This window comes from Phocoena sinus, chromosome 8, assembly GCF_008692025.1.
Source record: "Phocoena sinus isolate mPhoSin1 chromosome 8, mPhoSin1.pri, whole genome shotgun sequence".
NCBI classification, from domain to species: domain Eukaryota; kingdom Metazoa; phylum Chordata; class Mammalia; order Artiodactyla; family Phocoenidae; genus Phocoena; species Phocoena sinus.
This window is the reverse complement of record NC_045770.1, coordinates 80,438,094-80,454,854: the sequence shown is the minus strand read 5'-3', so window position 1 is coordinate 80,454,854 and position 16,761 is coordinate 80,438,094. Positions and strand designations below refer to the sequence as shown.

Genomic DNA, 16,761 nt, shown 5'->3' with positions numbered 1-16,761 from the left:
ATAATTACCTTGAATGTGAATGAATTAATGCTCCAACCAAAACACACAGGCTCATTGAATGGATACAAAAAAAAAAGACTATACATATGCTGTCTACAAGAGAACCGCTTCAGACCTAGGGACACATACAGACTGAAAGTGAGGGGATGGAAAAAGATATTCCATGCAAATGGAAATCAAAAGAAAGCTGGAGTAGCAATACTAATATCAGAAAAAAGAGTCTTTAAAATAAAGAATGTTACAAGAGACAAGGAAGGATACTATGTAATGATCAAGGGATCAATCCAAGAAGAAGATACAAAAATTATAAATATATACGCACCCAACATAGGAGCACCTCAATATATAAGGCAACGGCTAACAGCTATAAAAGAGAAAATCGACAGTAACACAATAATAGTGGGGGACTTTAACACCTCACTTACACCAATGGACAGATGATACAGACAGAAAATTAATAAGGAAACATAAACTTAAATGACAATAGACCAGACAGATTTAACAGACATTTATAGGACATTCCATCTGAAAATAGCACAACATACTTTCTTCTCAAGTGCACATGGAACATTCTGCAGGATAGGTCACATCTTGGGTCACAAATCAAGCCTTGGTAAGTTTAAGAAAACTGAAATCATATCAAGCATCCTTTGCGACTACAACGCTATGAGATTAGAAATAAATTACAGGGGAAAAAATGCAAAAATCACAAACACATGGAGGCTAGACAATAACTAAATAAGAAAGAGATCATTGAAGAAATCAAAGAGGAAATTGAAAAATACCTAGAGACAAATTAAAATGAAAATACAATAATCCAAAACCTATGGGAGGCAGCAAAAGCAGTTCTAAGAGGGAAGTTTATAGCACTTCAAGCTCACCTCAAGAAACAAGAAAAATCTGAAATAAACAATCTAACCTTACACCTAAAGGAACCAGAGAAAGAAGAACAAACAAAACCCAGTTAGTAGAAGGAAAGAAATCATAAAGATCACAGCAGAAATAAATGAAATGGAAACAAAGAAAACAATAGAAAAGATCAATAAAACTAAAAGCTGGTTCTTTGAGAAGATAAACAAAATTGATAAGCCGTTAGCCACAATCATCAAGAAAAAGAGAAAGAAGACTCAAATCAAAAGAATTAGAAATGAAAAACAAGAACTTACAATGGACACCGCAGAAATACAAAGCATCATAACAGACTACTACAAGCAACTCTATGCCAATAAAATGGACAACCTGGAAGAAATGGACAAATTCTTAGAAAGGTATAGCCTTCCAAGACTGAAGAAACAGAAAATATGAACAGACCTATCACAAGTAATGAAACTGAAACTATGATTAAAAATCTTCCAGCAAACAGAAGTACAGGACCAGATGGGCTTCACAGGTGAATTCTATCAAACATTTAGAGAAGCGCTAACAACCATCCTTCTCAAACTCTTCCAAAAAATTGCAAAGGAAGTAACACTCCCAAACTCATTCTACGAAGCCACAATCACCCTGATACCAAAACCAGATAAAGATACTACAAAAAAAGAAAATGACAGACCAGTATCATTGATGAAAATAGATGCAAAATTCCTCAACAAAATAGTAGCAAAGAGAATCCAATGAAACATTAAAAGGGTCATACAACATGATCAGGTGGGATTTATCCCAGGAATGCAAGGATTCTTCAATATAAGCAAATCAATCAATGTGATACACCATAGTAACAAATTGAAGAATAAAAACTATATGATCATCTCAATAGATGCAGAAAAAGCTTTTGACAAAATTCAACATGCATTTATGATAAAAACTCTCCAGAAAGTGGGCACAGAGGGAACCTACCTCAACATAATAAAGGCCATATGTGACAGACCCACAGCAAACATCATTCTGAATGGTGAAAAACTGAAAGCATTTCCTCTAAGATCAGGAAAAAGACAAGGATGTCCACTCTCACCACTATTATTCAACATAGTTTTGGAAGTCCTAGCCATGGCAATCAGAGAAGAAAAAGAAATTAAAGGAATACAATTGGAAAAGAAGATGTAAAACTGTCACTGTTTGCAGATGACATGATAGTATACACAGAGAATCCTAAAGATGCCATGAGAAAACTACTAGAGCTAATCAATGAATTTGGTAAAGTAGCAGGATGTAAAATTAATGCACAGAAATCTCTTGTATTCCTATATACTAATGATAAAAAATTTGTAAGAGAAATTAAGGAAACAATCCCATTCACCTCTGTAACAAAAAGAATAAAATACCTAGGAATAAACCTACCTAAGGAGGTAAAAGACCTGTACTCAGAAAACTATAATACACTGATGAAAGAAATCAAAGATGACAGAAAGCAATGGAGAGATACCATGTTCTTGGTTTGCAAGAATCAATACTGTGAAAATGACTCTACTACCCAAAGCAATCCACAGACTCAATGCAATCCATATCAAATTACCAATGGTATTTTTTACAGAACTAGAACAAAAAAATCTTAAAATTTGTATTGAGACATAAAAGACCCCGAATAGCCAAAGCATTCTTGAGGGAAAAAAACATAGCTGGAGGAATTAGACTCCCTGACTTCAGACTATACTACAAAGCTACAGTAATCAAGACAATATGGTACTGGCTCAAAAACAGAAACGTAGATCAAAGGAACAAGATAGAAAGCCCAGAGGTAAACCCACGCACCTATGGTCAACTGATCTATGACAAAGGAGGCAAGGATATACAATGGAGAAAAGACAGTCTCTTCAATAAGTGGTGCTGGGAAAACTGGATAGCTACATGTAAAAGAATGAAATTAGAACACTCCCTACCACCATACACAAAAATAAACTCAAAATGGATTAGAGACCTAAATGTAAGACCAGGCACTATAAAACTCTTAGAGGAAAACATAGGAAGAACACTCTTTGACATAAATCACAGCAAGATCTTTTTTGATCCACCTCCAAGAGTAATGGAAATAAAAACAAAAATAAACAAATGGGACCTAATGAAACTTCAAAGCTTTTGGACAGCAAAGGAAACTATAAACAATATGAAAAGACAACCCTAAGAATGGGAGAAAATATTTGCTAATGAATCAATGGACAAAGGATTAATCTCCAAAATATATAAACAGCTCATGCAGCTCAATATTAAAAAAAAACAAACAACCCAATCCAAAAATGGGCAGACCTAAATAGACATTTCTCCAAAGAAGACATACAGATGGCCAAGAGTCACATGAAAATCTACTCAACATCACTAATTATTAGAGAAATGCAAATCCAAACTACAATGAGGTATCACCTCACACCAGTTAGAATGGGCATCATCAGAAAATCTACAAACAACAAATGCTGGAGAGGGTGTGGAGAAAAGGGAACCCTCTTTGCACTGTTGGTGGGAATGTAACTTGACACGGCCACGATGGAGAACAGTATGGAGGTTCCTTAAAAAACTAAAAATAGAATTACCATATGACCCAGCAATCCCATTACTGGGCATATACCCAGAGAAAACCATAATTCAAAAAGACACATGCACCCCAATGTTCACTGCAGCACTATTTACAATAGTGCCAGCTCATGGAAGCAATCTAAATGCCCACTGACAGTCGAATGGATAAAGAAGATGTGGTACATATATGCAATGGAATATTACTCAGCCATACAAAGGAACGAAATTGGGTCATTTGTAGAGACATGGATGGACTTAGAGACTGTCATTCAGAGTGAAATAAGTCAGAAAGAGAAAAACAAATATCATATATTAACACATATATGTGGAATCTAGAAAAGTGGTACAGATGAACTGGTTTGCAAGGCAGAAATAGAGACATATATGTAGAGAACAAATGTATGGACACCAAGGGGGAAAGGGAGGGGGTGGGGTGGTGTTGGGATGAATTGGGAGATTGGATTGACATATATACACTAATATGTATAAAATAGATAAATAATAATGACCTGTTGTATAAAAAATAAATAAATTAAGTTAAAAAAGAAAGAAATAAGTTTACTTATGAAATGTCATTGCTAAGTTAGTTGGCATGAAGTTACCATACCAATACACACACTATATAACAGATTGAATTGAAGAAATTTAAAATGACAGAAGAATAAGTGTACTATCATAGGCAGTAGCAATGACAACTATGACTCACTGGCAAGCCATCCAAATTCAGCTGTAGGCTTGACCATACCGTTCTCCACTAGAGTGATAATTGAACTCTGACATATTCATTTATTCCTTAATTATGGCAACGTTAATACAAAGAATGCTCTTTGGGGAAGATGGAGGAAGCAACATATAGGTTATTAAAACAGAAAAGGGATGGCAAACTAGTCTGATTAGCTTCATCAGGAAAAAGTTTATGTTCCACTAAAATTTGATAGCAATGTCCATTTCTTAATGAATGTTTTATTTTTTTATTTCAAAGGTTTCTCTCTGAATTAACAAAATTTTGCTGGGAAAAGATAGTGATTTCAAACACAAGTTGAGGCATGAGCCATCAATGCTACTGTGGAAAGATACACCTTATATTCACCAATGCAGAAAAAGATGATTATTCTTTCTAAAACCCACATAACCTCTAAGGGAAGAACAGCTTGGAATGAAGCAACCAGCCTATCACAGATCACACTACTTGGCTGTGGACAGAAATTCCAGGGTAGAAGACCACACTCAGGGTTCTAACTAGTGCACTTATTTGATCTCTGGATCACCCTAGTTCTGGATAGAGAAGAGAATAAAATGCTTACCAGTGTATTTACACTTTAAAATTCAGAGAACTTTCCAAATATCATCTCATTTATTGGTCATAGCAGTTACTAGTTATCCCTCTTTTCCAGATGAAAAAATAAGGATCAGAGAAGATAAGTGACTTATTTAAGTTCACAAAGCAAATAAATCGCAGAACCAGAAATAGAACTTCAGGATTTTTGGTTCCATGTCTTGGGGAGTCTCACCTATTCCTCACACTGCTTTAACTGATACTGAGGACTTTGATGCTTAGGTCTCCCACTCTTAACACCTAACAACTTACAATTTGTTTTCCTGAATTTTTATTTTACTCTGGCTGAGAACATATACATCTTTTTATTGATTTATTTGTTCAACAGGCATTCATTAAGCTCTGGCCATGTACCCAGTACATGAGTCAGAATAAAGGTTACATAAAAGTTTTAGTCAGGGAATAATGTCTATACATTTAATCAACAAGAATCAGATATATCTAAGAAGCTTCCTCCTGTCGCCTTTTTCCCATTGAAAAATTGATAGTATAAGCCTTCTGTCACTGATAATCAATGGATTAATTATCTATTTTGTGAATTTGAATCTAAATCCCAATGACCTGAAAAGTGATCAGTATACTTCTTTGATTTTTGCATAAGCTTGGAAACTGCAAGTGAATTTCAATATTCATTTAAGTAAAATATAATTAGTAGGGTTATGTTTGCTAAATAACAATGATCATCATCATAAGTATTATTCACTTCCATTTCAAGATGAGAAAGATAAGGTCTAGAACTGTTCAAGTTTACACAGAAAGCAAGCTGTAGAACCAGGACTTGAACTAAGATCTTCACATTAAACTAGATTTAATATAATAGTTAAGATTATTATTTTTTCAAGTTTATCACATACACTTATTTTGATCTAGGATGAATTCTAAATCATTTTGAAAATCATAAACAATTAAATGAAGTCTTCCATTTCACCTACTGAATTTAATATTAAATGACTTTTTTTTTCCTTGATGTATCCAGAGAATTGAAAGAGAAATGGAATACAGAATAGTTCTAATGAAATATGAACAGCTTATTAAGGAAAATAATCAGAATTTGTTATTCAAAGGGATATCCAGATCCAATACCATTTTTAAGCCTCCACAAATCAGATATATATTAATTCTGCAAAATCTAAAACCACAGCCATTTTGTCAAAATTAAGTGCATAAATTTCTTTCCTGAGGAGCTTGAGTATTTTTATATGTACCATTTCCCATCTTTAAAGATTCTTATTAGTAAAAATATTTTATCAGAGTATTAGTTTTCTTCAGAGTATCCCAAAATTATAAGGGAGGGCAATGTGTGTTTTCTAATTTACCTGAGTACTTTAGTGTTAATGTTGTTAGACCATTTTGGTATGGGAGAGTCACTGTTTCCATTTCAACATAAAATGCACATAAAAATTTTTGAGACATATTAAATTCTTTATTCAAACTAAGCTTCAAAATCTGGTGTGTATTTTGCATATATGGCAATTTAGAGCAACCACATTTCAAGAGCTCCACAGACACAAGTGCCTAGTGGCAATTGTACTGGACAGTATAGATATAGAGGAAAAGATAAATAGTAAACAAGCAACAAGAACAGCATAAATGCTGTGACAGGCTAATACAGTGCTATGGGAGCAAAAAGAAGAGAATCTCAACTAATTTGTGTAGGACTGGAAAAAACTTCTAAAGGAAGTGACATTTCAACTAATCTCAAAAGGAAGAGCTGACATTAGCCACAGGAAAGGGTAGGTGTAGGGAACTTTAGTGAAGGGAACACTATATACAACACTGTATATGTGTTATTTATATGAAAATTCCTGGCTAGGAGTTCTGAATAGTGCATATAATCAGTGAAGTCCTCCAGGTTGTTTTTGGAATTACCTTACAAATTGCTGACTGGTAATTTACAAAGAAAGTCATGGTAGTTGTAGTTGTAAGTGTTCTATTCCATCCTAGAGCCCCAAACCTGTCTTCTGGAGCTCCCATGATCTGGAAGAATACTAGAACTGTAGTTATTTGTGCTAGCAAAAGGCACTAGGCTTTAGATTTTATACATACAGCTTAATCACTTTAATTATTATATAATTCCACTAAGTATATTGTGATTACAAGTGTGGTGGTCTTTCTTGTTCTGATAGATGATTAGCTTTTTGAAAGCAAAGGAAGTGATTTATATTTTTGTCCATACGTGGCTTTTACTATATGTCAGGAACAGTGGCCTATTTCCCAAAGTGCTTGATAATATTGAACATGTTTAGTATGAATTTATTAAGAACCAGAGAAGACATTCAAATATAATCACTGCATATTATAGCCTGCTAAAATACATGTTTGTTAAATAAAGATATTGCTTAGGAACTGTATGGGGTTGAACAGTGTCTCCCATAGTTCATGTCCACCGGAAACCAGTGAGTGTGACTTTATTTAGAAATAGGAAATTTGCAGATATAATCAAATTAAGATGAGTATATACTGGATTAGGGTGGGCCCTATATCAAACATGACTGGTGTCCTTATAATAAGGGAAATGTGGACACAAAGACAGATGAACAGGGAGAACACTATGTGACGATGGAGGCAGAGACTTAGTGACACATCTACAAGCCAAGGATACCAAGGACTACTGGCAACCACCAGAAGCTAGGAATAGTCAAGGAAGCTCTTCCCCCAGAGCCCTGCTGATACCTTGGTTTGGGACTTCTAGCCCCTAGAACTGTGGAAGAATAACTTTCTGTTGTTTTAAGCCACCTAGAATGTGGTACTTTGTTACAGCAGTACTATGGAACTAATATAGAAACCTTCTTGGGCCCTCCATTGCTTCCCATATTTCCTTATGAAGCAGCTCTCTTAAGAGACTTCTATTTAATGTACTTGACAGATTAATCCCTTTCTCTACTAAACAAATTGTATTCTACTATCTATAATTCCATATAGTCGTGCTCCCACCAAAAGAACTGTATGCCTACAGCCCAGAGCACTTATATTGTCAATACATAGTTCAATGAAATATCACATGAACTGGTGAAATATGAATGCAAAAGGAAAGACAGCTGCTGTTTCCATGAATACTAAGTTGGAGACTTTGGAAACTCTTTCCTTATAAAGGTGAGTCACATAAATATGCAATCAAATTAGATGTGGGTGAGGTAATTATTAAGACAAAAATAATGAAAATCTAGAAAATATGCTCATTCAGATTACTTTGTAAGTATCTTTAAATTCTTACTTCATTTTAATAAAAATAAAATTAGAGCTTATAGAATATATGCCATGGCATCATCAAAAAATCTACAAACAATAAATGCTGGAGAGAGTGTGGAGAAAAGGGAACACTCTTGCACTGTTGGTGGAAATGTAAATTGATACAGCCACTATGGAGAACAGTATGGAGGTTCCTTAAAAAACGAAATATAGAACTACCATACGACCCAGCAATCCCACTACTGGGCATACACCCTGAGAAAACCATAATTTGAAAAGAGTCATGTATCACAATGGTCATTGCAGCTCTATTTACAATAGCCAGGACATTTAAGCAACCTAAGTGTCCATCAACAGATAAATGGATAAAGAAAATGTGACACATATATACAATGGAATATTACTCAGCAATAAAAAGGAACGAAATTGAGTTATTTGTAGTGAGGTGGATGGACCTAGAGTCTGTCAAACAGAGTGAAGTAAGTCAGAAAGAGAAAGACAAATACCATATGCTAACACATATATATGGAATCTAAAAAAAAAAATGTCATGAAGAACCTAGGGGTAAGACAGGAATAAAGACACAGACCTACTAGAGAATGGACTTGAGGATATGGGGAGGGGGAAGGGTGAGCTGTGAGAAAGTGAGAGAGTGGCATGGACATATGTAAAATAGATAGCTAGGGGGAAGCAGCTGCATAGCACAGGGAGATCAGCTCAGTGCTTTGTGACCACCTAGAGGGGTGGGATAGGGAGGGTGGGAGGGAGGGAGACGCAAGAGGGAACAGATATGGGATCATATGTATATGTATAACTGATTCACTTTGTTATAAAGCAGAAGCTAACATACCACTATAAAGCAATTATACTCCAATACAGATGTTAAAAATAAAATGAGTGTTTCTACTATAAGTACAAGTTTATTACCCCATGTTTTTATTCCATCACTTATTAGCCTGTAAGTTTCATGAACACAAAGGCTCTATCTGATTTGCTCCCCATTCTACCTTTAGTACTTGGTAAAATGCCTGGTATATAGCAGCCTCTTCCAAGATATTTTTTGAATAAATAAGCACAAAATGGAAAACCATTCTTTTCTGTTTTTCCCTTCTCCAAAGAATTATATTATCATCAATAAAGTTGTATTAAAATGGGCTGCTTTGAGCCTTAAAAATGGATTCATTATAGAGAACTCAATTTTTTAATGGCATTTACAAAAATTGGGTTTTATCTACATTTACATGAAAATTCTCATTTTTAGTATATCATTTTTCATAGCCCTAATATGCATTTCACATCATAATCCTTCTGAAAATACTTATGTACCTATTCTACATCTTCAAATAATTTCTATCTAATACCACAGTGTTATTTCCCCAAGTTTATAGATTAGGGTTCTGAGACAGAAAAGTTAGCTTAATTTCTTAAAGGCAGATTCCTAATGATGCCTCAAACTCATGAACTTCCAAATTCTAGATTAGCATTGAAATTGCCACTGTACTCTTGAGGAAATTGCTCACCCTTCCTGAGCCTTAGTTTCTTCAGTTATCAGATGAGGCTTTTTGACTTCATGATCTCTAGGATGTCCTCTACCCCAAGTCCTCATTTTCAGCACAGAAAATTCTGGATTTTCTTATCAATTAAAAAAAAAAAGTGACTTCTCACTGCTCTTCTTTCCAAAATGGGAGACAGAGAATATAGCTAGTTAAAGAATGACAGAAAGGATAAGGTGGAGACGTGTTAGTGAGTATGGAGTAGGAAGAAAGCAAGGGACAGAAGACAGGGTGAATGTGATGTCAGCCTGCTAGGATAAACGTTTTGGGGAAGAAAATCATGGAATATTTTATGCTCACATAACCTGCAAGGTTTTACTCGTACCTTCCTACAGGAATATCAGTGGTAAGTTGGAAGGGCTTTGAGGCCTTGAGGTATGCAGCTTAAAAAATTAAAGACTTGGTCAACTCTTAATAACTAAATAGAATACAGTTTTATTAAATTGTTATAAAATAGTTGCTACATGACCTCTAAATCTCAATCTGAGTGAATTTATAATTAAGTCTTATTCCTTAAACTATGTATGATAATAAGATAGAGGCAACTAATATTACATTCCTTTTACAAGCTATACAAATATTCCTTTTTTCTACATCTTTAGCTACTTAAAGTAACTTAATAGGAACTACTAAAAAAAATCTTATTACATTTGGTAAATAAAAATGATGTAGAGTTTCAGATGGTCCAACAAGATGAAGAATTTACCACTGGAATTCTGTTAAATAACTTCAGGAGTTATATTTTTGCCTTGAAAACTTTCATCATGGAACACAGCTGTGAAACAACTTTGGCTTCAGACAGAAAGGCTATAATAAAGCACCTCCTAGCTATACTTAGGTTCAAGAGGTTTATGGTGGTGAACAGCAGAAAAGATGAAATGTTTCAATAAGCCCCTCAGGCTGATTTAGTTAGCATTCACAAAGTGGAATAACCTATACATCACATACCCTTTGTTAGCTGGTTGTTTAGAATAGATGTATGAGTCACTGGATTTTATTTTAGCAGTTGGGCAATGCAATTCTCCTTTTGCCCAAAATATTAAAATGCAGAAATGTGAAACTAAGAGAGGTAATGTCATATCTTATACAGGATGCTTATCAACCACTGTAATGGATAGAGAAATTCTTCTGCTCTTGTCATTCCATGTTTTACCTTGGTAGGCACAAATGATAAATCACCTCATGCACAAAAATTTTCTATTATTAAACTAATCAGCAAACTACAGTATATTTTTAAAAATTGTGTGGGGGAGAGGTGTTGGAGGGGGGAAGCTTGCAAATCCAAAGAAAGGTGGCATAAGAGAAGGATAGGCAAGATTCTATCCTGCATGATTTCAAGTACAAATGAATCTCTCTGGGAGTTTGGGGGAATTCATATATATATATATATATATATATATATATATATATATATATATATATATACACATAGATGTGTGTGTGTGTGTGTATGTATGTGTATATATATATATATATATATATATATATATTTTTTTTTTTTTTTTTTTCTTCTCTCAGACACAGTTCAGAATTAATGAGGGTACCTGCAACGATGCTGGCAAGCTGCTGGGTTCTGGTGATGGGGTAGATGCTGCGTGCCTGAACGATTGCTGAAGCGATTTTCTTGGCGTGCTTCTCCTCCCCGTATGTTCTCAGGATGGATGCAAGTGCCTGTTGATCTAAAGCGTTCACAACATCAGCTGCGGTGGGCATGTCAGGGTACCTATGCAGAAGAAGAGCCAATTACTTCACTGACGTCAGTTTTCATGGACAAGAGGTGAAACTTCAGAGTACTGAGACATAAAGTCAGGCATACACACATAGTCTAAGAGGTCTTATGAGGTTTTTAAAGTCACAGACTGAAATCTTACACAAATGAAATAGATTTTCCATTTTAAATACCCATGATTATGGCAAGTGGGACTGTATGTGACATTCATTAAGGTCAAGGGCAGCAGAAAGTTAAAATGCTTTACTAGCCTTTAACTCAGAAAGAAGTAATTATGGCTTATGAAGATTTCTCCTTAGAAGTCAGGAAGATGGCAGAAGAGTAACACACGGAGATTACCTTCCTCCCCACAGATACACCAGAAATACATCTACACGTGCAACAACTCCTACAGAACACCTACTGAACGTGGGCAGAAGACCTCAGACCTCCCAAAAGGCAAGAAAGTCCCCACGTACCTGGGTAGGGCAAAAGAAAAAACAATAAACAGAGACAAAAGAATAGGTACGGGACCTACACCAGTGGAGGGAGCTGTTAAGGAGGAAAGGTTTCCACACACTAGGAAGCCCCTTCGCAGGCGGAGACTGCGGGTGGCGGAGGGGGGAAGCTTTGGAGCCGCGGAGGGGAGCACAGAATCAGGGGTGCGGAAGGCAAGTGGAGAGATTCCCGCACAGAGGATCGATGCCGACGGGCACTCACCAGCCCGAGAGGCTTTTCTGCTGACCCGCCGGGGCGGGCGGGGCTGGGAGCTGAGGCTCGGGCTTCGGTTGGAGCACAGGGAGAGGACTCGGGTTGGCGGCATGAACACAGCCTGCAGGGGGTTAGTGCACCACAGCTAGCCGGGAGGGAATCCGGGAGAAAGTCTGGATCTGCCAAAGAGGCAAAAGACTTTTTCTTCCCTCTTGGTTTCCTGGTGCGCGAGGAGAGGAGATTAAGAGCGCTGCTTAAAGGAGCTCCAGAGACGGGTGCGAGCTGCAGCTAACAGCGCGGACCCCAAAGATGGGCATGAGACGCTAAGACCGCTGCTGCTGCCACCAAGAAGCCTGTGTGCGAGCACAGGTCACTATCCACACCCCACTTCTGGGGAGCCTGTGCTGCCCGCCACTGCCAGGGCCCCGTGATCCAGGGACAACTTCCCCGGGAGAACGCACGGCGGGCCTCAGGCTGGTGCAACGTCACGCTGGCCTCTGCCACCGCAGGCTCGCACCGCACTCCGTGCCCCTCGTTTCCCCCAGCCTGAGCGAGCCAGAGTGCCCGAAGCAGCTGCTCCTTTAAACCCGTCCTGTCTGAGCAAAGAACAGACGCCCTCCAGCGACCTACATGCAGAGGCGGGGCCAAATCCGAAGCTGAGCCCCGGGAGCTGTGAGAACAAAGAAGAGAAAGGGAAATCTCTCCCAGCAGCCTCAGAAGCAGCGGATTAAAGCTCCACAATCAACTTGATGTACCCTGCATCTGTGGAATACATGAATAGACAACGAATCATCCCAAATTGAGGAGGTGGACTTTGAGAGCAAGATTTATTATTTTTTCCCCTTTTCCTCTTCTGGTGAGTGTGTATGTGTATGCTTCTGTGTGAGATTTTGTCTGTATAGCTTAGCTTCCACCATTTGTCCTAGGGTTCTATCTGTCCGTTTTCTTTTTCTTTAAAAAAATTTTTTTTCTTAATAATTATTTTTTATTTTAATAACTTTATTTTATCTTCTTTCTTTCTTTCTTTCCTTCCTTCCCTCCTCCCTCCCTCCCGCCTTTCTTTCTTCCTTCCTTCCTTCCTTCCTTTCTTTCTACTTTTTCTCCCTTTTATTCGGAGCCGTGTGGATGAAACGCTCTTAGTGCTGCAGCCAGGAGTCAGTGCTGTGCCTCTCAGGTGGGAAAGCCAACTTCAGGACACTGGTCCACAAGAGACCTCCCAGCTCCACATAATAATCAAATGGTCAAAATCTCCCGGAGATCTCCATCTCAACACCAGCACCCAGCTTAACTCAACGAGCAGCAAGCTACAGTGCTGGACACCCTATGCCAACAACTAGCAAGAAAGGAACACAACCCCACCCATTAGCAGAGAGGCTGCTTAAAATCATAATAAGTCCACAGACACCCCAAAACACACCACCAGACGTGGACCTGCCCAACAGAAAGACAAGATCTAGCCTCATCCACCAAAACACAGGCACTAGTCCCCTCCACCAGGAAGCCTACACAACCCACTGAAGCAACTTTAGCTACTGGGGACAGACACCAAAAACAACGTGAACTACGAACCTGCAACCTGCAAAACGGAGGCCTCAAACACAGTAAGATAAGCAAAATGAGAAGACAGAAAAACACACAGCAGAGGAAGGAGCAAGATAAAAATCCACCAGACCTAACAAATGAAGAGGAAATAGGGAGTCTACCTGAAAAAGAATTTAGAATAATGATAGTAAAGATGATCCAAAATCTTGGAAACAGAATAGACAGAATGTAAGAAACATTTAACAAGGACCTAGAAGAACTAAAGATGAAACAAGCAATGATGAACAACACAATAAATGAAATTAAAAATACTCCAGATGGGATCAATAGCAGAATAACTGAGGCAGAAGAATGTATAAGTGACCTGGAAGATAAAATAGTGGAAATAACTACTGCAGAGCAGAATAAAGAAAAAAGAATGAAAAGAACTGAGGACACTCTCAGAGACCGCTGGGACAACACTAAACGCATCAACATTGGAATTATAGGGGTTCCAGAAGAAGAAGAGAAAAAGAAAAGGACTGAGAAAATATTTGAAGAGATTATAGTTGAAAACTTCCCTAATATGGGAAAGGAAATAGTTAATCAAGTCCAGGAAGCGCAGAGAGTCCCATACAGGATAAATCCAAGGAAAATATGCCAAGACACATATTAATCAAACTGTCAAAAATTAAATACAAAGAAAACATATTAAAAGCAGCAAGGGAAAAACAACAAATAACACACAAGGGAACCCCCATAAGGTTAACAGCTGATCTTTCAGCAGAAACTCTGCAAGCCAGAAGGGACCGGCAGGACATATTTAACGTGATGAAGGAGAAAAACCTGCAACCAAGATTACTCTATCCAGCAAGGATCTCATTTAGATTTGATGGAGAAATTAAAATCTTTACAGACAAGCAAAAGCTGAGAGAGTTCAGCACCATCAAACCAGCTTTACAACAAATGCTAAAGGAACTTCTCTAGGCAAGAAACACAAGAGAAGGAAAAGACCTACAATAACGAACCCAAAACAATTAAGAAAATGGGAATAGGAACATACATATTGATAATTACCTTAAATGTAAATGGACTAAATGCTCCCACCAAAAGAAACAGATTGGCTGAATGGATACAAAAACAAGACCCATATATATGCTGTCTACAGGAGACCCATTTCAGACCTAGAGACACATACAGACTGAAAGTAAGGGGATGGAAAAAGATATTCCATGCAAATGGAAACCAAAAGAAAGCTGGAGTAGCAATTCTCATATCAGACAAAATAGACTTTAAAATAAAGACTATTGGAAGAGACAAAGAAGGACACTGCATAATGATCAAGGGATCGATCCAGGAAGAAGATATGACAATTGTAAATATTTATGCACCCAACATAGGAGCACCTCAATATATAAGGCAAATACTAACAGCCATAAAAGGGGAAATTGACAGTAACACATTCATAGTAGGGGACTTTAACACCTGACTTTCACCAATGGACAGGTCATCCAAAATGAAAATAAATAAGGAAACACAAGCTTTAAATGATACATTAAACAAGATGAACTTAATTGATATTTATAGGACATTCCATCCAAAAGCAACAGAATACACATTTTTCACAAGTGCTCATGGAACATTCTCCAGGATAGATCATATCCTGGGTCACACATCAAGCCTTGGTAAATGTAAGAAAATTGAAATTTTGTCAAGTATCTTTTACAACCACAACGCTATGAGACTAGATATCAATTACAGGAAAAGATCTGTAAAAAATACAAACACATGGAGGCTAAACAATACACTACTTAATAACGAAGTGATCACTGAAGAAATCAAACAGGAAATAAAAAAAATACCTAGAAACAAATGAAAGTGGAGACACGACGACCCAAAACCTATGGGATGCAGCAAAAGCAGTTCTAAGAGGGAAGTTTATAGCAATACAATCCTACCTTAAGAAATAGGAAACATCTCGAATAAACAAACTAACCTTGCACCTAAAGCAATTAGAGAAAGAAGAACCAAAAAACCCCAAAGTTAGCAGAAGGAAAGAAATCATAAAAATCAGATCAGAAATAAATGAAAAAGAAATGAAGGAAATGATAGCAAAGATCAATAAAACTAAAAGGTGGTTCTTTGAGAAGATAAACAAAATTGATAAACCATTAGCCAGACTCATCAAGAAAAAAAGGGAGAAGACTCAAATCAATAGAATTAGAAATGAAAAAGAAGTAACAACTGACACTGCAGAAATACAAAAGATCATGAGAGATTACTACAAGCAACAATATGCCAAAAAAATGGAAAACCGGGAAGAAATGGACAAATTCTTAGAAATGCACAACCTGCCAAGACTGAATCACGAAGAAATAGAAAATATAAACAGACTAATCACAAGCACTGAAATTGAAAGTGTGATTAAAAATCTTCCAACAAACAAAAGCCCAGGACCAGATGGCTTCACAGGTGAATTCTATCAAACATTTAGAGAAGAGCTAACACCTATGCTTTTCAAATTCTTCCAAAATATAGCAGGGGGAGGAACACTCCCAAACTCATTCTACGAGGCCACCATCACTCTGATATCAAAACCAGACAAGGATGTCACAAAGAAAGAAAACTACAGGCCAATATCACTGATGAACATAGATGCAAAAATCCTCAACAAAATACAAGCAAACAGAATCCAACAGCACATTAAAAGGATCATACACCATGATCAAGTGGGGTTTAGTCCAGGAATGCAAGGATTCTTGAATATATGCAAATCAATTAACATGATACACCATATTAACAAATTGAAGGAAAAAAACCATATGATCATCTCAATTGATGCAGAGAAAGCTTTCGACAAAATTCAACACCCATTTATGGTAAAAACCTTGCAGAAACTAGGCATAGAGGGAACTTTCCTCAACATAATAAAGGCCACATATGACAAACCCACAGCCAACATCATCCTCAATGGTGAAAAACTGAAAGCATTTCCACTAAGATCAGGAACAAGACAAGGTTGCCCACTCTCACCACTCTTATTCAACATAGTTTTGGAAGTTTTAGCCACAGCAATCAGAGAAGAAAAGGAAATAAAAGGAATACAAATCGGAAAAGAAGAAGTAAAGCTGTCACTGTTTGCAGATGACATGATACTATACATAGAGAATCCTAAAGATGCTACCAGAAAACTACTAGAGCTAATCTATGAATTTGGTAAAGTAGCAGGATACAAAATTAATGCACAGAAATGTCTCACATTCCTATACAATAATGATGAGAAATCTGAAAGTGAAATC

At 37.0% G+C, this 16,761-nt stretch overlaps 1 protein-coding gene across 4 annotated transcripts in view; it reads right to left on the bottom strand.

Moving 5' to 3' along the window:
- METTL15 (methyltransferase like 15) overlaps positions 1-16,761 on the bottom strand; it is a 204,809-nt gene that overhangs the window by 36,748 nt on the left and 151,300 nt on the right. For all 4 annotated transcript variants that reach the window (XM_032641711.1, XM_032641714.1, XM_032641710.1 and 1 more), the window contains one exon: positions 11,067-11,245. In XM_032641711.1, the coding sequence (XP_032497602.1) occupies positions 11,067-11,245 (179 nt within the window). The remainder of the gene's footprint in view (positions 1-11,066; positions 11,246-16,761) is intronic.